Source organism: Typopeltis vanoorti, chromosome 13 (assembly GCF_054136105.1).
Source record: "Typopeltis vanoorti isolate ZY-2024b chromosome 13, IOZ_Tvanoo_1.0, whole genome shotgun sequence".
Taxonomy (NCBI): domain Eukaryota; kingdom Metazoa; phylum Arthropoda; class Arachnida; order Uropygi; family Thelyphonidae; genus Typopeltis; species Typopeltis vanoorti.
Window position 1 is genome coordinate 96856333 of NC_143561.1, and position 24140 is coordinate 96880472.

At 35.4% G+C, this 24140-nt stretch overlaps 1 protein-coding gene across 1 annotated transcript in view; it reads left to right on the plus strand.

The window, feature by feature from the left end:
* The first annotated feature begins 7075 nt into the window (after positions 1-7075).
* The window catches only part of LOC150100401 (bestrophin-3-like), a 92045-nt gene continuing 74980 nt past the window's right edge, over positions 7076-24140 (plus strand). The window contains exons 1-3 of the mRNA XM_090402648.1: positions 7076-7254; positions 7355-7489; positions 10678-10844. Of these exons, the coding sequence (XP_090258774.1) occupies positions 7076-7254; positions 7355-7489; positions 10678-10844 (481 nt within the window). The remainder of the gene's footprint in view (positions 7255-7354; positions 7490-10677; positions 10845-24140) is intronic.

The following is a 24140-nucleotide window of genomic DNA, read 5'->3' on the forward strand; positions in this document are numbered from 1 at the left end:
TACTACGAACTACTCACTCCATGCTATTTCGTTTTTTGTTAGAAAGAAATCAGAAGAATCCTGAATAATCTGGATATAAACAAGGTATCTGGTCCTGATGACGTACCACCTGTTATGCTAAAAGCTTGTGCTCTCGAATTAATCCATATCTTATATCGCCTCTTCAATCTTTCCTACTCGAGCATCTACCCTACAGCATGAAAAGAAGCGCATTCCAAGGAAAGGTAATAAAAACCAGCCAACAAACTACCGTCCATTTGCTCTCTCTTCTATTGTTTCAAAAATTACAGAGAAGGACATCAACAGCAAACTTCTACACTACCTGATGTAGAAGCTAATTTGTGATCAACATATGGATTTCACCACTCGCGATCCACAACTGATCTTCCATTCATCACTCAAGCCATGGGAAGGTTTGAAGAAATTCACGTGGTCGCTCTTGACATTTAATTAGCGCAGAGATATGTTAGCAAACTACCATCCTATGATCTACATTCAATCTTTTGCAACCAGTAGCCAGTTTTTTCTGTGGCCGCTCATTGAGAATGTTCTACCATGACAAGTGTCATGGTAGAACATTTCCTTTCCTCAGATTTCTCCACCAGTACAGTAGGACCTAAGGGCTTTATATTTCACCCGCTATCTTCCTCTTGTACATAAATGACCTTCTCATTGGCTTCAAATCCTATCCATAGTTCATCGAATGAGAGAACCAGTGAAGACTACGGATGATACTACTCTTCCCTTCCATTTCACAAACCTTGTATTGACCAATGATTAGAAGCCTGAAGATCCCCAATGCCTTAAAAAGTCGTTATTCTTCAATGGGGGTGAGGATAACCTTGTGAACTTCAGTGATACTAAAACACAATCCTGTACGTACCACAAGAAAGATCTCACTTTACATACTCTTTCTTTTTCTTTTTTTTTTGATGACACTCAAATATCAAAACATGTCATTCGACTAACCTGCACCTTTAGGCTTTCTTGGCACAAACACAGCCATAACTTCTTCAGCCGCCAAAAATCTCGGTGTACTTTTCCGCACAAGGCACTGCTTTTCACCTCTACAGCCACGGATACTGTATAAATCCCAAATCTGCTCAAATACAGAAAACTGCTCACACATTTGGGATGGTGCACCCAAAGCTTAGTATCATTGCTTGATACTATTCAGAAGAGGGCAGTCAGGTGAATTGATGGCTTCTCTCACAGAATCAATCCTATCCATCTCTGACAGGCATTCGGTTGTTCCTGCCTTAAGCCCCCTTTTACAGATACTTTCATCTTCAATTATTGCTGAATTAGCCATTATCTTCCCTCCACCTTCTTCCAAAACTCCGAGAACAAAAGCAGCTACTAGTAAACATCAATTTACCATTCACCTCCAAACTTATCGAATCGATTTCCTCTCCTCTTCTTTCATTTCGTCTGTTTCTGTTTTCTCGAACAACTTCTCTCACTTACCTTTCCTAAACACAACCTTTAACTATGAAAATAAAATAACTGTCAACAAATTTCTTCTTTCTTCTTACCCACACTACTCAGTAATGTGCTGTAGGTCTTGCGACCTTTAGTCTATTAAAAATAAAAAAAAAAAATAACGAGGACTTTTCATCCAATAAAACGGGCAAACTATTCAGAACACTCACAATTAATAGGCTTTAAATTCACTGTCCTGATAACATTAACGGCTTTGGCTGAAATTCAAACAGCAACTATAATGATATTGCGTTTGAAGAATTTCAATAACAGCATGTTAACATGACTTGTGTTTTGTTTTTCATTGAGCAGGGCTTATGGTATAAATATAGTAGTAGGATAAAACACCGAGCAATAAATGACACATACCCCTTTATTTGAACTCTAAAATTTATAGTAATACCGTCGCCATCTTGTAAGCAATTAATGTTAATCACCAATATGCCTTATATACATATGGCAGACTTTTCTAACAAGTAGGTACTCCAATCGATTTACATTTGCTCGAATCGCGGCGAGTTCAAATATAGCAGCCATATATACAGCATTAAAATTGCAATCAAATCAAGTGTTAGCTCATGAAGAAGCAGTTTGTGTTTAGCATTTTTGATTAGATAGCGTTTAGAGCCAGAAAGCTTCCATTAATTATTACAAATCCGTGGCAACCAATGAGCCAAGTATTATGTCATTCATTTGCGATAGCTTGTCTGTTTTCAGGGGTGTGTTCGGAAGGCGGGGAAACCGTAAGTTGTTAGAATGGTAAAAAAAAAAAATAATAATAATAAAAATAAACAGTGTAGGAAGCTCTGAAGGTTTTGAAATACTGGCTTAGCATTATAACTTTTGTGAATCTGAAGACAAATTAGACATTAATCGTTTGCCATTTCGAGAACCTCCTAAGGCAGGCCTTTACTGCAAGAACCCCGAAAGCACATAACCGTTTATTTATTTATTTCAAAAGAAACAGAAGTAAGGGGGAAAGAAAAAAAAAGTTAGAAATGAGCTTCTGTAATACTTTTGCGTTACTTATGATAAAATTTGAAAATCAGTGTAATGTATTTTAATGTTGTTTAATTTTACTTTAAAATATAATATCAATGCATAGGATGTGATGGGCACCTCAAGAAATTCATTATAACCAAAACTGACTGTAAGCGATACGGATTAGTTGAAAAAGCTATATGATTTGCTATATATTGTTGTCCAGGGATGCACAACATATGACCAGAGAACTGGCTGCGGTCCGTTTGATGATTTAATGCGGCCCTCGGCGTAAATTGGATCAATAGAAGAAAAAAAAGTGTATAATATTAAATGATTTAAAAAATCAGTAGATTATTATGTTGTTATTGTTAATATAAATAAAATGTAATGTATTACATTAAATGCTGTTCTCAATAAACATGTTTATTGAACTTTATATAATTTCCCCCTAAAAATACAACTTTAAAAAATACGGTCTGCGTAAGTATAGCAATTACTTGATTTGGCCCACGGCAGCATTTTAGTTGAGCATCCCTGGCTCAGTCGAAGTATTTCAAAAAAAAAAAAAAAAAAGTGCGTAATTCAGAACGTTATGATCCTAAACTTATATATTCGTCGCTGGATTTTTTTTTATTTTATTATTTATTTATTTATTTGTAACTTAGAATTTTTTTTAATACACAGAAATATGCTGAATTCTCTTTCGTATTTTGCTGAAAGTGCTGTACAAATTTTAAACTGTAACGTGCTAGTTATTGCTAGCAATGCTGGCTGGTCGAGATACTGTCAAGTTGTTTAGTAAGCAGTTGAAGGACTTTGTTATGTGGGTGGATACGGCTTTAAGTTGGCCAATTCTCATTTCGGTAGATTTCAACATTGAATGGAGACCATTTCGAGTTAAATAGCACTGCAGAACACATGGTTACCATAGTAACTGAAATCTTGCCGTTTCGCTCTAACCACACCTGTGCTGGATTCTAAATTCTTTGATTCTTAGTACTGAGAAATTACGTCTGAATGCACCATGTACTGCAACGTTCGCTCTAATATAACATTTCTTATTTTCTAGTTAAAACGCTGATTAAAACTTTTAATTAAAAAGAAGATGAAAAACTTCCACCTTGCACAATAAAGGAAAGCAGAATTTTTTTTCTGTAATTTCCTTCATTTGATTTAATTATGCATTTTTCCTTGAGTGAATTGTTTAAGTTGGCCAAAATTAAATATATTGCATTTTATATACTTAATACTTAATGCACAATATATGCTTAATTTATATAAATTAAGTGTATAGCATAATTTTATTAGCAATAAATTAATCAAATGATTGATGTAAACACATTTTCTCAAAAGGGGAAAATTGCTTCGAAATTCCTCTACTCCATATAAGAAATAGAACATTTTTACCATATGTAAAGAGATTTAAATTAATAAAAATAATCCCTCCAGCACCTTTTTTATCCCCCAGAGATAGTAAGCACAGCTCCACTTAATCCTCACTGACCTCTGGAACTCGATGGTAGCCTGTTTCCATCCTCGCTGTCACTGATAGCTGAGCTCATGATTACCGATAATTTTTAAAGCATCGGGGCGAGAGCACAGCAGATATCATATCGTGATCCTAAACACTAACTCGTATTGTCTGAAATAATGTGAGTTCTTCTTTCGATTTTTCTGGGTTGCATAGTTAAAAACCTGAGTTTTCAAGATAAAGACTTCCGCGACTGGACAAATCAAAATGTTTACTTACTTCCATGTAGTTAGAAAGTGTAAAATTTTGCATCGGTATAGCTTTAAATGTACAAATAACTATATAAAAATTCCGATCGAAGTTATTTTTTCATTTAAAAAGCTCCATGTTTTAAATTACACTAGAAGCTCCAGCACACCTACGTTACGAGACATCTCGATGTATGATTGTGGTCTCTTAATGTGCAATTACCTTTTGACTTCCTGACTTTGACTTCGTGGCTGAGATAAAATAAAATACCATAAAATAAAGCAAAGTAAGTGAAAACAATGACAGATGAATTATCAGATACGTTTTGTTGGTCCATATGTCCGTATCATACAGCAGCCTCTGACTGCAGCGAGTTCATTAAAATTGGAGATGCTAGTAGATGGTTACTAACTACTGTAGTGCAATTTCAATTTTTATTCCGATAGAACCATTTTTAATGGCCAAATCTGACAAAAAAAATAATTTGAAATAATTGGCCGAGTAGGCAGCAATCTGTTTGACAGCCCAACTGGTTCAAATCCCATTGAGAACATAGATGTTTGTGAATGTCATTAGGTGAAAAGAGGAATTTCATCGCCCAATGATAGACCACTACCCTACTCACATACTCACATGTGTAGTCTCAAGAGCAGGTTTACAGAGTATCTAACCTGCCCAACTTACTAATATACAAGAGATTTACAACCTTTTTTTGATGGGATTCACAGAAAGAAAAAAAAAAGTTCTCTTGACTGGGTGGAATTTAATTAAATTTGGTATTTAGGATTTAAAATTTGCTGATTCAGATCATTTTAAGTTTAAATAGAATTGTTTTTAGTTACAAACTTAAGAAAAATGTTACAATCGTATATGTTTCAAATAATATTGAATAAATGTTCCACAATCCACAAACAATGGCATGTTCAACGGCTTACATTTTAATCTGACTCCAAAGACTATAATTTTTTAGGATTAAAATCTTTAAAAAACATAGAAGGTCGAGGTGATTATACTTTACGAATCTGTTTTTCTCTTTATAAATTTTTATGATGCTGGATCTGAAAGAATTCTAAGGTTGTTTTTTTAGTTGCCGAATAGAGAAAGTTCTCCTCCCCCCCCCTTCTTTTTCCAAGCCGATTCGAACTGAGAATTTGTCTTGACACAGGCAAAATAGGTTAGTTAGTTGTTGTTTTTTTATTATTATTATTACTTTTCTTTTGAACCCCATAACTCAGCAAAAGACGAACGTAGAATTCTCACTCGTCAAATTACAAGATTTTGATAACATTTAAGTAATTGATATAGACATTATAATTGATATGTTATCAAAATCTTGTAATAAAATGTAGTAATAATTTTTTTAATGAAATCAAGAATATCTTGTGTGTGTATTTTATTACCAGTTTTTTTTTTGTAATTAACTTTTCTACAATTCTGAAAGTGAACACAGTCTAGATAATCTTTTTGCTTGAATTACGCCCCTCCCCCACTAAGTCCGAAAAGGTATATAATACTGACATTCACAGCTCTAGATTCAATTTACGTAATAATAAATGAATGAACGACGTCCATAGACTCGTAGATGTCGCTATGTGATGTCGTATTATGAATGGCACCATTGTGTTATCTCCTGCATCAAGTCTGATCACCTGCATACTTTTTTTAAAGTTAATGATGGCCTAATATCATTAAATATATATTGTGTAAGTATTATCCAGCTGTGAAAAATATCTGTTATAACGTAGTAAGTGAATAGTAGCGTCTTTTTTTATTTTTTTATTTCGATATTATAATTAATGAACTAATGCCAAATTATACACAGGAAACCTGTTTATGAGATCACTATCCGTATTGGTAATTACGATTAATTAACTCCCAAATTGGAAAGAAACAACGTGCCTTGAATGATGAATATCAAAATAAGTAATGGTCAGTATATTCTGCGGTAACTATCGAAGTTAATATTCGTTATAAAAACAAGTAAAGAAATGATTGCATACGATCATAAAAAGGCGAATTTCGTAGTGGCATTCTTCTATAATATGACATTATTCATTACCACAAAACTGAACATGAAGCCGTTTTTGGCATGTATTTCAGTAGATTTTATTTTGTTTTATTTTGCCATTAAAATGATTCGATTGAAACTAAAATTTTTAAGAAATCATAAATATAAAATTTTATTAAATTCCATTCAGTCATGCGGCATTATTAATATTAGTGCTAATCATTTTTGGGTGTACATTTTTTTCTTTTTTTAAATTTTGAAACCCACAAAAGTTATTTGCAAACATATAGTACAATGTGTACCGTAGATGAGCTAGGGATTTTTTTTCTATTTTTTAATCCATTATATATATTGTATTTTAAATTTATTTTTTACGTATTCCGGGATCCCTGCTCTAGAAACCAATCATGGAACTTTTTCAAACTACTTCAGGCCTCTAGTTTGATGGAAACCATCATGTGAAATTAAATGAAACTAATATGGCAATATATAATGGATAATTTCGAAACTTTTTTCCCCTTCCTGTTTACCTCTAAATATTCTAATCGAAATAAGATTCAGATGGTTCTATATTTCGTAAAGATTCTAAATACCAAATTTGGCGCTTTCAAAACAGAAGTGAACGTTTCGCACTTCTATTTTAAGTGGGAAACGCACTTAAAATAGAAGTTCACTTCTGAAAAATAAAATTTCTTGTACCTTTTCTCTTTTATACTAAGTTCGATGGAAAAAGTATCAAGACTTAAGTGGTGAAAACGAAGAGGTATGTCTAATATGTATAGTAGATACAGTTAGCGGTTCAAATGCGAATCGCTTTTTTTCTTTTTTTTTCTCTTGCACTATCCTGTACTTTTATTTTATTTATAGAAAACTTCTTCGGGATGACGATTGCTTATCAGAAGGATGTTGCAACCTCAAATTTTTTAGGATTTGGAAAACTTCTCAACAAATGGAGAGGAAGTGTTTACAAACTCATCTACAGGGAGATGTTAATGTACGCAATGCTGTATGTAATCATCAGTATTATATACAGAAACTTCTTGTCAGAAGAACAAAGAAGGTGTGTGAAATGAAATATATGCAACACTGTTAATGATGATTTATTTTGATCTGTAATTAGCATACGTCATATTTATTATTATTTATTTGAATATTTGCAGGATGTTCGAGAGGGTGGTACTGTATTGCAACCAGACAGCCGATTTAATCCCATTATCTTTTGTTCTCGGGTTTTATGTTACCTTTGTTGTTACCAGATGGTGGAATCAGTTTGTTAATCTTCCTTGGCCAGACAGGTAAGTTAAAATGCTTTAATCGTGATTATCCCATTTTTACAGTAGACTAATTTACTCTGGTGATGGTCTAAAATAATAATAATAATAATAATAATTTTTTCAAGGTGATTCCCTGTTGCCTCATAGCAACATATTTTTGACATATTCTTCAACATAATTTTGATACTTTGTCTATGATTTAGAAGAAAACACAACTTGGATATGAAATCCCTAAAAATATATATTAAAATTTCCGTCTGCTTTATATGGAAAATCAGTAGAGTACCCATTACTCTACTGTACCGCAGTACCCAGCAATATCGACAACAAAGAACTGGGAAAAAGGACTAAGTATTGCGATCTGGCAATCAAATTTGGCCGACTGTGGCTAAAACAGATTAAAGGCATCCTAAGTAGAATCTGAATTGCGCTGTATCACAACTCAAATTGTTTAAATGATGTCTTGTTTTGGCTGTGTTTCAGTTCTGTGAATAAAGGCATAATAATATTCTCGGAAAGCCTTCATAGCAAATCCCATATAGGACACGAAGAACTTTTTATAAGGCCATTTGAAACTGGCCTAGACAGTTTTATGCATAGGCGGAAGATATCTCCTTCCCCCTCCACCAGGACATCGAGTTTTTCTCGCAAGGAAGCATATTTTTGAACATACACTCATACTCTAAAACATTATGACCATCCATCCTGTTTCCGGCCACAAGACTTCACGATGGACTGGAAACAGGCCGGCGGTGACAATATCCTGGTATAGGGATTGTCTTCCTGGACACCACTGAACACATTTTGACTACTATTTTTTACTTCGGGATTGTTTCGGACCATGTATTGCCCTACATGATGACAATGTCGTCCAGTGGATCTGGACTATTCAAGCTAGATAATATCTCGTATCACAAGGCTGGCATTATGCAAGCGTGATTTGAAAAGCAAAACCAAGCATTCTGTGTTCTTATCTAGTCGCCTAATTTTCCTGATTTGAATCCCATGAACATTTGTAGGATCGTGTGGACGCAGCGTCCGCCTATCGATGCCAGTGCCTCGCTCGGTCGTTAACCTCTGCGCGTTTTTGTTGTCTTACATACTCTGACCAATGTCACTAGTTGGTCAGAGTATGTAAGGAACTTTCAGTGGGATATAGCTCATCTGTCCTTAAGTGCATTATATCTGTAATTTCCATCCATGGATTGAGTCTTCTAGTTAGAAGTTGACAGGCATTTTTAGCGCAGCCAGCTTGCCATTCCTCAAAAAGAAGGAAAATTGAGAGTAATCCCGTTTTCTTTCAATTCGATTAGAGAGTTTAAACTGTACAGTCAGACGAATGAATAACACACCATATATGATTGAAGGGACAGTTAGAAGAGTGAATGAATGCGAAAATTTCATGTAATGGCAAAAGGGACATTAAAATTAGACCCGGATCAGTACTGACTAAAAACCACTACTTCGAATATTCTTAGGCAGAATATTCGAACTTAAACTAAGCTTTACTCGTCACTTCATCATCTTACATTTGTCTTAACAACTTGACAGTTTTCTGATGGTTTTGCTCAGTTTCACAAAGCACTTTTGTTTTCGCTCACCCATTGAGAAATCATGCAAGAATGACTTTAAACAAGCTGGATTAAAGGCTGAATAAGGCAAAAATGACATCTCGTTCAATTAGTTACGGGCATTTCCGCTACTTAACCTCGTGCCAGTCGCCATGCAGAACAGGTAGTCATCTAGCCGTTGTTACCCAACACGTTTGGATTGCACATCATCATATAGGTTCTGAACATTTCATAGGCATTTTTTTGAAATTTCAAAAAAAATGGTATACGTAAATTAACAATATTGCAGTTTGTTTGTTTTTTCTCTTGGAAACTCTGGTTTTTCATCCCGCATACAGGCAAATCGGCCATGAGAACACGCACACAATTTACAGAAAATGTATACTAGTGGTGGACGATAGATGGCGTTGTGTATTGATGGTAGTGGTGTCGTGGTAATTGAAGGATTAAATTAGAGAGAGACGGTGAGTTGCAGTGGAGTAGTGTACCCTCCCATGATGAGTCCTTGGACTACTTGGAGCGGGAGTGTAATAATAATAATAATAGCATGAATTAAATTAATTTAATTTATTCTGTTATTAATAAACATCTTAAACGTACTTTGAAATGTAACACAAAATCTAGTTAAATAACTATTTAACTAACAGTAAGAATTTTAAAACTTTTTAATGTAGTCATTTTTACCATTTAATTTATCAAATTAAATATAATGATTTGCTCATAATTTGCAAATAATTATAAAAAATAATTAAATATAGTAATGTTAAAAAAATAGAAAATATTAATACCATATTAAATATGATAGTGTTTTTGAATAATCTTAAAACCATTTGATAATAAAATTGGATCAATGATGGATTATTATGAGAGCAATTAAAAAAAAAGTTGTAAAAACGTTTCCTTACACATTTCTTCTTTTGCCTTTCTTGGCACCTATACATCCATAACTTCCAAAAAACATTGGTGGCCTTTCCATTTAAGACACCGCTATTCACCTGCACAGTAACACTACATAAACCCCCCAATCCGCCCACATTACAATGCACTTCTCACGTTTGGGGTGCTGTACTAAAAACCTCCCAAAAATGCTTGATGGAATCCAGGAGGGGGGGGAGAGAGAGAGAGAGAGAGAGAGAGAGAGAGAGCAATCTGGTTAATTGATAACCTCTCTCTCTCATACACGGACATGCACTTCTTTTATAGCCCTTTTATCTTGCTTCGTCCGCTATGATTATGCGACTGTGGGAAACATATACAGTTCAATTTCTCCTCCTCTTTTATTCCACCCACCTACCTATTCTTTGAAACAATTTTCCCCAACGACTTCTACGATGTAGCTCCAACTATTTGGGAAACACACCAACAACTCCTTCTTTCTTCTTAACTTTTTTTTTTTTTGACATGTACAATATTGTGTCACAGATCTGGAGACTTTTCATGCATGGAATTAATATTAGAAAAAAAAATTGGAAAGAAAGAAAAACTACCAGGATTTTTTTTTTTTTAAAGCTAACGGTCATCTGCTCTGTTGTTAATTACAACAAAATGCTTGTTTCATTCAGAGTTGCAAAATTATATCCTTATACAGTATTTCTATATATCCAATTTTTTTTTTCTCCTCACTCTTTAATTTTACAGAATTATGCATTGTGTAACTACATATGTATCTGGGAGAGATGAGAGGGGACGACTTATACGACGCACTCTCATGCGTTATGTGAACGTGTGTACCGTAATGTTGTTCCAGACTATCAGCGGCGCTGTGAAAAAACGTTTTCCCACACTGCGACACCTAGTGGAAGCAGGTAGGCAGAATTGTAATGTAATAATTAATGTAGATACTTGAGTAAAACGCAATGCAATAAAAGAGTTTAAGCTGCTTTCAAATTTATTATGATTACTTTATAATAGAACAAAAACAATCATCCTTATTATTACTGACCAATTAAATATATGTTTACATTTTTTTTTTTTTTTTTACGGATCACATTGGTAGTGATATTGAATGAGAAATTAAGCATAATCCACTCTAGATTTTTTATAAAATCGAAGTGGAAGAATTCATTATAAGGTTGCACTATTGTAGAATGCCACTCAGAAATCCAAATAGTGCGAAACTTTGATGCAGAAGCGATATCTGGGGGGGGGGGGGGGAGTAGTTCCAAAATTCACCACCAGGATGTTGTAAACATCGAATGCGTGGAATTTGCAATATCACGCAACTCGGCAGGGTACCAAGAGGGTTTAAAAGATGGACATGGGATTTTTTCCTACGTTAATACCGTCCACATTGACGGTACTAATCTCGCCCACCGTGCTTTGCTCGTGAAGCTGCACCACGTAAACAATTGCAATGCTGTTGCTACACTCCCCGAATTTTCTCGCCTGAACAAATATCGATGAGATCCACTATGATTAGTTGTTTAGAAGAAACGGGATCGTTGGAAGTTAGACCTGGTAGAGGTTCTTCGAGAACTAGAGTGATCAGCCATGCATTTTCTACTGTATGGGCGCCTCGTTCACCTGATCTGACCACTTGTGACTTCTGGCTATGGGGATTTCTCAAAGACAGAGTTTATCGGGATCATCCAGAGTAGCATTTATAAATTATATAAATTATATACTACTTCTGGTTTTACTTAGCTGTCTTATCAACAGAAAGAAGCCTCATGGTGACTTCCATGATGTTAAAGTGATCTTCAGAAGACCGTAATGGTCTGTAAAAGACAAGCTACTTTCTATGTCTATTTTCAACCGACTACAGTTATTCGATCTTTGGCGCATCAAATATTTTTCCTTCAGAAAGAAATTCGGAAAATACATACTGATTAGGAACACTGTCTTATCTAGCACGGCTTGGGGATGCACTCAATATCTCGATGATTGGTAAAGATAAAAAAATGCCGTTAGCTCGCGATTTCATAAAAAAAAAAAAAAAAGATTGAAAGAGATTTCATTCCATTTTCCAAAGGCATGAACTTTCTGCCTTCGAGAAATGAAAATGTGTTAATTAAGTTAACGTGTCACTTCAAATTAGAATGATAAAACATTTTATTTGCGGAGAAAAGAAAACTGCAGCAAAATCAAAACAGAAGCTTAATTAAATTTATTAATAATTAAAAAAATTTTTTTTATAAATCATAGTCTCATTATTTATTTATTATTATTATCATATCATATATTATTATTTATTAAAATACAACAGGAAAAAATTGACCTAAAAAAGAAAAAATTCCCATTAATCAAGGGCATGATTTCTTAATAACAAGTCAAAAACAAATTCGCATTGCTTCAAAGAACTTGGGAAACATTTATTAGGAACTTTTTTTTTCTAACTGAAAGCGTATTAATTTGATGGAAGTTTTTTCACTTGGCTATACTACCAATTATTTATTTGATTTAATCCTTTATCCAAGTGTAAGCACACAAAGTTTGCGCCTGAAGTATTTTCAGGACTGGGGCAGATCGTGGTAAAGGTGGTATAAGTTTCCATCACTTGCCTTAGTATTTCCCATAATGCAAAGCACATCTCCTTTTGCGGACATGTATAATGCTATGCATTAAGGGAAGGGCCACTAACCAGACCGGTTTCGACCTGTATTGAGATCTCATCAGGGAACCAAAGGTGGTGATATTAAGGTGGAAGTAATGGAGAAGTCATATTTACCTATACCAGTTGCCAAAAGGTGGTAGCATAGCCAAGTGAAAAAACTTCCATCAACTTATCTCTAATCCAGAGAATTTTAATAATAAGTCCTTTTGGCAACTGGTATAGATAAATATGACTTCTCCATTACTTCCACCTTAGTATTACCACCTCTGGGTCTGGTTCCCACTGATGAGACCTCAATACAGGTCGAAACCGGTCTGGATTGTGGCCCTTCCCTTAACCCATAGCATTATACATGTCCGCAAGGAGATGTGCTTTGCATTATGGGAGATACTAAGGCAAGTGATGAGAACTTATATCACGAGTTGCCACAGTCCTGAAAATACTTCAGGTGCAAACTTTGTTTGCTTACGCTTGTATAAAGGATTAAACCAAATAAATAATTGGTGAAAACGTATTAGTTTGCATCCTATGTAAGTGAGAGGATATATTATCTTTTAAAAGCAAATAAACTGACCACAGAGCATGTGAAAAGTTACTTGTTCTCACAGCACCTGTTGCATAGAAGATGGAATGAAAAAAGATGATTACCAGAAAACTATTATATGAAATTTAGACTTAAAAAATTTCCAATTTGTTTGTGAATGCCCATTTAACCTTGCGTCAATGCTTCTGAGTACCACAGTCCAGATCACCAGAAGAAAGAATACTATATGTTCGATTCTAGTCTCCGACTAGAGGAACTTTTTCTAGACGTTCTTTATTTCCAAGTCGATCCAGGAAGTAAGTAGAAATTTTATCAAGGAAGCTAGGGTTATTAACCCGGAATCCAAGAAATTGGATAGGTCTCACTATTTCAGACAACAACATCAGCAGTTATGTTTTAAGATCACGAGTCGCCTGCCGTATTCTCGTCCCGATGCCTTCAGAATTATCAGTAGCCATAAGCTTGGTTATTGGTAAACATTTATTGTTAACGTTTGGCACATTTCTTGGAGAATTCAGTCTTTGGAAAAGGAAAATCATAATGGAATGAGAGCTAAAAATATCCATGCTGATAAAATTAATTTTGGCAATAAGAAGATAAGTTACCCTCCCGAGTTAAGTAGCTGTACTAAGTGATTTTGCGAATTGTTGGAAAAGAGATCCGCTTCAAATTCTTATTCTTCTATAATGGGAACAAATCAAGAAGCTCTTTTTTAGGTTAGCCAGTTTTTAGATGGCAGCTCGGTTTTTTTCCTTCGAAAAAGAAGAAAACAGGGTCGCGATCACACCTTTGATAGATATAAAACACCGTAAGCCTAAGGCAAACTCCTTTATCCCGTTAAAAATAGGTTGAAAGTTAATGAACTTCTCAACATCTGATTTGCAGATGCTATGAAGATTTGGCTAAACATTTGCGGAAGGCTATGATAAATGTATTTATCATAGTCAAATGTTTCAGGTGGTTAATTAGCGCAACGTTTCTGAAAGTGTGATCCGCGGCCCGCTGGTGGGACGCGTGGGTTTCTTGGTGGACCGGGAGAAAATTTTATTAGTAAATAAATATTTAAAAAAAACTTTGTAAATTTCCAGATACAATTTAGAATACAATGTATTAAAATCGTAATAATTAAAAAAGTTTTTTTTAGCTCATTTGTGTAATTTCTGTGCAATAATATGCACAATGCCACATGCTATATATCTCAACATGCAAGTGTATAGTGGTACATAAAATCAGCCACAGTTTCATCAAAGGAAGCTGAGAAACGCGCCGAGAAATCCTATTCTAATTTCCATCCGACTTAAAAATATTACGTTTCTGTATATTATGCCGATACTACACAATTTTACACTTAGGAGCGACATATGTGGGCTCACCTCATCTCTGGTGGTAAAATATGACGTCAGTAGAAATTGGGATTGGGGGGGGGGGAACTAGTGGACCACTGAGTTGTATTTGTTCAAGTGGGCAGCGGCCAGAGAGAGATATTTTACCATATAACTTCCTAAGGACATAGAGAAAAGATTCATCTATTATTCATAACTTATTAATTGGCTTTCTATGACAAACAATTTTGGTTTAATTGCTTACTGTCTTAAGAATATGCTTATAAAATATCATACCCTAAAAACCCCAAGCATTTGTGGTCTAGTAATCTGTTGAAATTTGTTGTATTTCTATTTAAAATAATCCACTGATGCCTCGTAATTGTATTTTGTATCCAATGTCTTTCTGTAAACTTTGTTGAAAAAAATGCCTATTAAATGGCTAGTCTATCAATTTTTTTATTATCAAATAAAACTATAATTCTTGTGGCTCTGATCACTAATAGCACTTTTTTATTTTTATGGTGATAAATTATCACTACTGATAGATGTAATAAGCTCCGACCAAACTCATCGGAACTCCGAGGGCAAGAGAGGTAACTCGAGGACTTAGAAATATTTCCCAAAACTTGATTCTGCGTGTGTGTTTGTTGCCCAGCCTCCTTTCCTCCACATACCTAATCTGAATTCCTGGCTATACCAGTGCTCCCACACATAAAACAAGCAAAACTATCGGCATTTTCTTCCTGTTGTGCAGGAACCTGATATTTCTCCAGACTGTCTCCCAATACTGTTTATTTTAAGCTCCTAATGTATGCTGCAATCAAGATAGACAACGCCCACTTCTTTTACAATCAAGGGATACACCCATAGCCTGTAAGTTTTTGGTGAACTTTTTTTTTTTTTCCTTCCAGATAGAACTGTGCCACCGAGCTTTTTCCTAAACAAAATTTTATTTTATTTTGTGAACCTGATGCGTTACAATATTGAAAGAAATAAGAAATATTTTTATCATTAGAGAAATTCCTTATGTTTCTTATCTCTAATGTTTTTAATAATAACTATTTAGAACATTTGCGCGAATTATTTTTTCCACTGGAAAAAGAATTCATGCAAACTGGACATTTTCAGCCTATCTAATTAGGTTTTCACACAACCTTTATGTCTTCCAGTTCGGCTGCTACAGCTGGAGAAAAAATGATCTGAGTTTTCATGTATGTCCCCCCCCCCCCAAAAAAAAAACAGTGTAATTGATGACATGATTAGTACTAGGTGTTAAGCTGAATATTAAATTTTTCAGTATCTTGTCTCTCAATGAAGGTAAGTTATTTTTTTTAAATATGAATTCCTCCCACGGAAAATTGTAAATGTATAATGTATTAGAATACGCAAGGAATCCTAGCTTTAAGGAATCAAATGACTAAAAAAAAAGGGGGGGTAGAATCAATACAACATTCGAAATATCCTGTTATTCTCAATTCTGCGTGATTTGAAATTCTACAAGCCAGAAACAAATAGGAAAATATCGTAATATCGTCACATCACAGGCGTCACAGAACAGGTGCATAGAAGCGACAGAAGTAGTGGCTGTAAGGGTGGGTGGTGGGGGAGAGATGGAAGCGGCGCATTGGCTGCAAGGAGACGGATCTGTCCGTGATGAGTGGGAGCTCAGTTGCCTAGTTACGGCAGCATAGAATTGCTTTGATTCTTCCGACTTTCTCCTTGAATACTTCATAACTCTTTGTGAGTAAGAGTGCTTACACAAAGGAAAACACAATGCAATCCGCAACATATCACAAGCAAAATTATATAAAATACTTCAGGTTAGCAAACATAACTGAGTATGTTAGTCAAAGCAAATACAATTTCTGGTTGTTCAGAAATTTAAGCTTATCCTTTGTTACCAAAAAAATGTTTATACATTGCTTTTTTTTTTTTTTTGTAGATGCAAGTTATAAATGATTTAGAACTACTCAGAAATGACAGACATCGATTTTCAATCAACGATAATCGATTTATAAAAGTCTAAAGATGTTGCCGATAGAAAGGTGTAATCTTTTTTTTTAAGGATATCATAAAACATAGACAAAATCTTAATGATAAAATGCAAGAAAAAGAGGAAAGAAATTTCTAAGGATATAATATATCTTGTTAACACAATGAATCATAATTCGCAGCCGTGTTTTGTTGGACACCAGTAAGATTTATGATGCCCTGAAAGAAGTCTAATAAGTTCCTCCGCTACTAATGAGACTAACTCAAGTCGCTTGGATATTATATCCAGTGTGGTAACCTCCGGCTGGTGATTTTTTTAAAAATGGATAATTTGATTTTTTAAATAATGTATAATTTTGAATATATTTCAATATTATATTAACTGCTTCAAATTTTCAAGAAGCGTAATATAATAAATTTGATGATCGAATATCTGAATAGCGTACAGCAACTATGTCAAATGACTAATATTAGCAAGCTCATGCTCAGCATTCGACAATAAAGGCAGATTCACGAGCGCAAAATCTCTTTACTCACGCATGAACTAAAATACATGTCATTTGATTTTTTGCTGAAGGATTTAACACACAGACAAGGTGATTAATCACGTGATTGTAAACAACCAGACTTGCACGCAGGATATGCCTAGAGTCTCCTTCAGTCGAATAGGTTTGCCCTGAGCAAATAGTATTTGCATTTCTTTCAGCGTTTTTTCTAAGTGTTTTGCAATGAAGGGTGAGTTCGCATTTACTGAACTGGTTGACATGCATTTTTATTATGGACATACCGACAGATATTTACATGAAGAACGTTGCCTTCGTCAGGATGCTTTCCCAGTTTGATTGCTTTGATTTATGGTTTATTGGCGCAAGGACCTGAAAGGTTATACTGCGCCAAAGCAAAGCAGCACAGAAAGTAATAATAATGAATAGTAATCTTTTTCTTCCTCTTGTGCCTTATCCCATCTATTTGGGATCGGCCTTTTTATATGACGCACGCGATCCCAAACCGACTTGGCGCAGAGCCTGACGTTGGGGGAAAGGTATTTTCTGTTTGTAGAAATGTGTGATCATGATCACGGGGCAGTCTGCCTGTTCTGAGGTACGAAAAACCGAAGTTTCTGTGAGAAAAAACCCTCCACCTCCGTATGAGACCGGCAACTAACCTTTAGTCGAAAGAGACCAGATAAAGGTTCAAACATGGACAGGAATCGAACCCAGGTCTTTCCGACCAAAGGTTTCGTCTATAACGATTGAGCTACGGAGGTTCTAATAATAATAAATAGTACTAAAGTGATAAATAAGTAAATAATATGTACTGTACAAAGAGCAAATTTAAAAATTATAAATTAAGCAATTCAGTATCTACAAAAACAGAATTCATAATCAAATGTGCTTAAATAATTAATTCTTTATAAAAAGTTAAACACATCATGCAGTTTGCCCGACTCTGATAGTATCTGCCTGAGTGTATATAGCTCACTAATTTAATAAGCCAAAAAAAAAACATAAAGGGATTTACCATCCCCCCCTTTCTATTGTATATGGCTCAGTTCGATTAGTAAAAATTCAATTCCTTTCTCGTGTGAAGTGCTGACACTTCATCGGAATATGACAAATGGCGAGACGCTTGTTGATTTGTTACACATAGTTGGTTTCTTAGCCCTCAATAAATAAGAATGTGTCAAATGACTGTGATCTATGCTGAGCCAAGCAAGAACAATTTCCTCTCATTTGTTTCTACGTTGACTAGAATGCCAGTGCTTAATTTCAGGCTTAATCTCGTGCAATTTATTTGTCAGCGCTTCCTGCCATAAAGACTACCATTTCGTAATTAATTCTGATCTTATAAGTGTCTGGTCTGTATATCGGACTGTCAAACGTATATAGAAAAAGTATGAGCTGATCTAGCAACCTCATCTGCAATCTCATTTTCTTTAATTCCAATGTAGCTAGAAATCCAGCACTACCGAACATCAAAATTAAGAATCATCATTTTGTACATCGGTTTTAAAACCTCACAAAGCACTAGATGTGGATTATACACAGGAGACGAGATGTCCTATAAAGAACTCAATGAGTCTGCATAAATTACACACTTTTGGTAGCGTTTTTCTTTTATGTGCACAAGCTGAATGGCATTGCTCTTATCATTACAGCAATGTCCGAGCGGATAACCTAGTGGCTATGCACTTCGCAACCATATGCCCGGGGAAGGAGTGTCCTAGGTTCGATTCCTGTCGACGACATGAGGAGCTTAAGGATTTTACTAAGCCATAGCCAAGTTAGCCGGTCTTGGGTGTGGACAGCAGGGTTTTTCCCCAGTTTATCTGGAGTTTACCTCCCGCAAGCAGGCAAACCGGCCCCGTGAACACACACGGATACAGTCAGGAATACTTAAGACAATCCCTCCAGCCATAGGTCTGAATTGTCAGCTATGCCGGTCCCGAGCCCGGATAAAAATAGGGGGGGTGGTTGAGGTGGTGCCGTACCTCCCCGTAAAAGGGGCTCACGGCCGTTGAATCACCATACGAAATGAATGAATTACTGCAATTAAGTGAGATCTGGTGGGATATAGCAATATCAGGAAACACAGAAGCACACTAACAGAGGATCTGAGGACAAAAAATCAGAGTGGACTGCTCTGTGCGCATTAAACAATGACAGGTAGACAGATGATGGAGTATGAGGCTTCTATAGTTGACAAAGTAAGAGGTTGCAGGATGGAGTACAAACCTGCCATGGAGGAATGCTATTATGTTTGGTGCAGGTAATGTTGCACCATTCATGCAAATAGTTCCCATAATTACTCGCATAGCAAAGAACGTGTGAACAGTCTGACGTGTGTGTGTGATATTGAGCTTCCCAACGCACAGAACAGATACTAGTCCACGTAGGATGCCATGGAAGAGACTATTTTTATGTCATAATTAAAAAAGCAACTGTTTACGTCTAAGCGATAGAGTAGTTTCATTTGCTTCGACATAGACTTTGAATAGGCAATGTGTCAAAGACACCAGTAGCTATTCGTATACCTTGATGATGGATAAGGTCCAACCATCGGGGGGTACTCTCCCTTTTCAGAACTGTATACCTGAGATCCATAATCAAGCTTTGACCGTATATTTGTGAGTTGCTTGATGAAATGGTTAAACGTGGTTCACTAAATATTTATGGAATGGAGTATAGAGTAAAAATGTATTGAATTTAGTACAGAAGGAAAAAGTAACATACATAACATTCTGGAATAAAATGCGTTAGCGGATTTACATATTTATTTATACATTGTGGAATAATTAAATTTATCAAGCTCTCGATATAGATTTCATCATGTGTTTATTATACAATTATGGATTAATTAGAAACAAGTATAATTATAGGAAAGTTAGGACGAGGAGTATAGCTCTCGACAAAGTAATGAATAGATTTCGCGTTATGTTTCTGGATGGACTTTTAGGATGGCATGTTCCCGAAATTTATCTTTTTGGAAAGTCGTCTTCCCCTCACCCCCTTCCACTACTATTACTACTAGAGTTGATATTTTAATATTATCAGTAATAACGATGCCCTTTTGCTTGGAAAGACCTGGGCTCGAATTCTGTATAGGACACGAAGAATCTTTATAGGATTTTCAACTCAAGGTGAGTTGAAATATTCACCTTGGTCTCCTGGTTATAAAGTTCCAGGTTTCATCTCTAGAGGATTCCCAAATTTATCTAACTCTCAGTCCACCTAAAGTACTAATCTCGCAGATTTACAATCTTCCGTGGGTGGAATTCACGTAAAAAAATCATAATAATTGTCCTGCGCATTTTTTCTTTCGCGAGAACTTCTGTTTTTCCGACCGAAAAAAAAAAAAAAACCAGTTTACCTAGAGAAAATAATTGCTGCTGTTGTCTATGATCGAGCACTCGGCCTTTGCTGAAAAAGACTTGAGGGAGAATTTCTGAAATCGTTGAAAGAATTCAAAATAAATCTTTCCTCTTAAGATGTGTTGAACTGGTATGCTACCTTACAAAGGTTACTGAGATGCTACCTTACAACGACAACGAGGTTACTGAGATATCCTGAAGGATGTAGTTACATTAAAAAAAAATATATATATATATATATATATATATATATATATTGTCTAATTACATTTCATTTATATTCAGGTAGACAACTTCTCTAATATTCTTTTATAACTAATGAACAAAGGAATCGCTGGTGAAGTAGCGCAGTATGCTTTACTGCGTTACTTTGCTGCGATGTAAGGATGCTAAATTCTGCAAAATTCAGTTATACAATTGCGAAGAAAGAATTATAAAATTTGGACGGTACATGTTATACTGATGGCTTGCATGAAGACTATAAAGTGAAGGAATATCCACTAGCTGTTGCCATTTCGTTTTTTCAGGAAAGATATGCTAATGAGGAATGATTAAATCATACACGCCTTTATCATAAAGGCGACCATACTCTGAACGAATGACCTCAGGTGAAGAATATTGCTTATTAAATCTTGCTAATCCACTCTCTCTGGGGGGAGGAGGAAAGAAGGACGGAAGAATTTCACAGATCCGTAGTAATTATCTCTTCTTTTCATCTTCGTACGGTTATTTTATACTAAATATTTATTTCGAAGACTAACAAAAAACGACGAAATTCTGAGATCATCAGAATCAGCATGACAAACACTTCTACAGGTTTAGTTAACCTGTTGTAAACAGGTTGAGTAAAACCAGTTGTGACGAAAGGTGTGAAGCAACTCTTGGCGGTGGAGATGTCTCAACACTTCGGGTATGCTTATTGGAGTAATCGGGCACTGCTCATCGCCCTGTTATCTAAAAGATAATGATACGCCCGTATATATATATATAAGAGTTATAATTTGAACAAAGATTTCTATTAACACCCAACAGTCGTGTTTATATTAATAGTCTCTTAATATTCAAACGTTTTGGACTCAACATGCATAAAGAACTTAACCTATTTAAAATAAAATAGCGAGGATACAGTGAAAACCTTGAGACATGGATTTTTGCACGAGTTCTGAAGAATGGGTTAAAGCCCCGAAGTTGAGAGTCAGACGGGTGACCTCTATACATTTATTGTAACGGTTACACGTTTGGAATTCCAGGAAGAATTAGCTAACCCCACCTTGACCTCCCATGGGGGGAGGTCTATACTATGAAGACCTTGAAATCTCGTCATCAATCAGTCACCCCGTACCACGCAGTTGATAACAACTCATTATCTAGTCATCAGATAAAAGAGCGCCCTCTAAAAAAAAAGAAAATATATCTTCTTATTCTCATGCTCAGAGCACTCCAATAACAATACCAAAAAAATTCCGCCCACATGAAGCAGCTGACCTTTTCCCCGAAAAATGATGACAAAGGGGATGACGTAACTGGGGTCACCTTTGTATGGTCTGGATCAAACAAGCACCTCGAGAAAACTGGATTCCATCCTACTTAGTCGAAGTTCCCACCTATCTCTTGGATAAACAATTCTCTCTCTCTCTCTCTCTCTCTCTCTCTCTGTGCGCTCGCGCGCGCTAATTGTCCTATTTTACATACATTCCAAGTTGCCATTTTAGGTTGCTGCATCGTCGGAGAAGGTATATTAAAAGATAACGAGCATGGAATAGATTTCCTGTATTTTATCGGTGCACACATTATGATTAACTCTGGAATTAAATAAATAATGCACATTTTAAAAATAAAAGTGAAAACAGGCATAAATTATCAGTATAAATTTATACTAAACAACAAATTTGAAAATTATGCCATTGTAGTGGCTTGTGATTATTATTTTTCTGGAAGAGCAAAACTTTAAATATGAGATTTTCGTTGAATATATGATTCTCCCTTTGGTTCTGGAATAAATGATATCTAGAGGATTTATTTTAAGTTAATATTGATGTTTTATTAACAAAAAATAATTCACCAAGCTAGGAAGAAATTTCATTATTAGTATTATTTAAATCCTCTTTCTTGTATTATTTCTTAGTTTTTATTTTGTAATAATTCAGGTGCTCCAGTAGGTACTAAACCACATTTCCCGTGAATAAAAATCATTAGCATAATAAATTATACAATATATATATATGTTTATTAATGCACTGCTTTTTTTGTGTGGGGGGGGATGCCTAAATGGAAGTTAAACTAAAAGGAAGTAATCTTTAATTGGTGTCTGTTTGTTGCCCTATAGGTTCAAAAATTCCTAGTTATGGCCTGATTTGCGAATAGATAGTGTACTCTGACCAAAAGTAGTAGCTTCAATCACACTCTGGGCATAGATGTTTGTGAATTTTTAGGTAAAAATGAATTTCATCGCCATTACCTTCTGAAGCCGATTAATTCTTCTCTAGTCGAAAAACTTACAAACATTGACATTCACTAAAACTACCAGGAATGCATAATTTCTTACAGGGAGTAAATCGCTAGGATGATTAAAATTGGTAGTGGTATTCAGGTAATTTATTAAAATACAGATTCAGATGCGCATTTAATTGGATTCATTCTGTTACCATCTCAACTGCGTCAAGTTTTATTTCTCCTACAACAGATAATAAATTCTCATTGTACAGTATGGCAAAAAAAAGAGAAAAAAAGCAATGCATAACTACAACGATATATATTATATTATGGAGTAAACGGGTTTATTAGCAAAGAAATTTATGTTTACACATGATGATATGCACATCCACAACTATCGGTGGAATCTTGGTCGAAGAAAGCATTAACGACGGTAGATATGTGCTCGAAATAGTCACCTTGTCTTTCAAGACAGGTTTCTTGCATGCGAAGATTCTCTTTCATCTTGGAGAACAAGGGTCGGGACATCTGCTGGACATATCGTGTAATTTTATCCCTTAATTCGTCAAGGTTTGAAGGCGGGTCATAGTGAAATACCCATTGTGAAATCAGGAGAACGTGGAGGGTACATGAATTGTATGAACTTGAAATGATCTGATAAATATGTTCGAACCGCGCGATGTGCGACAGGTTGCTCCGTCCTGTTGAAATACCTGTGCACGAAATGGAATGTTTTTTCACGAACACATCCTATGCAAATCTTGGGTGAACGTAACCAACACATTTTTGATGTAGCGTTCGCTATTCAAGGTCACGGTTACACCACCCTCTTCGATGAAGTAGGGTCCCAATTATGCCATGGCCGGAAACCGCACACCATGCGGCGACCTTCTCACTGCGAAGAGGTTTCCCTTTGGATCATTTGCTCTACCAACTCCGTATAAATGAAAATAATGCTCGACAATAAACGTCTTTTCTTCCGACGTCAACATTATTATTACAGCTAAATGATGGCGTAGACTCTACACGTGCTCTTCTATTAACGTGCATGCAGTAAAACGGCATATCTCATAGTGCGTTTATTGAGGAAGTGTCGAAGTTCAGCACTTTTTTTTTTCCACGCCATACCGTGTAAGCTCTATAGCTTGATTTCAATGCTCGTATGCAAATGAATAAGATATCGTTTAATTTAATCCGAGAAAAATCATTAACTTGAAAAATTCTTATTTTTCATGTTATTTGCGCACTCTCATCATTCAGTTTTACCTGTACAAAATGTAACTTTAAATTTAAAGTTATATTTTTATTAATATAATTCACTGCAGTTCATTTCTTCCGTTGGTTTACGTTTCTTGTTATGAACACCACGTTTTGCTACTACCA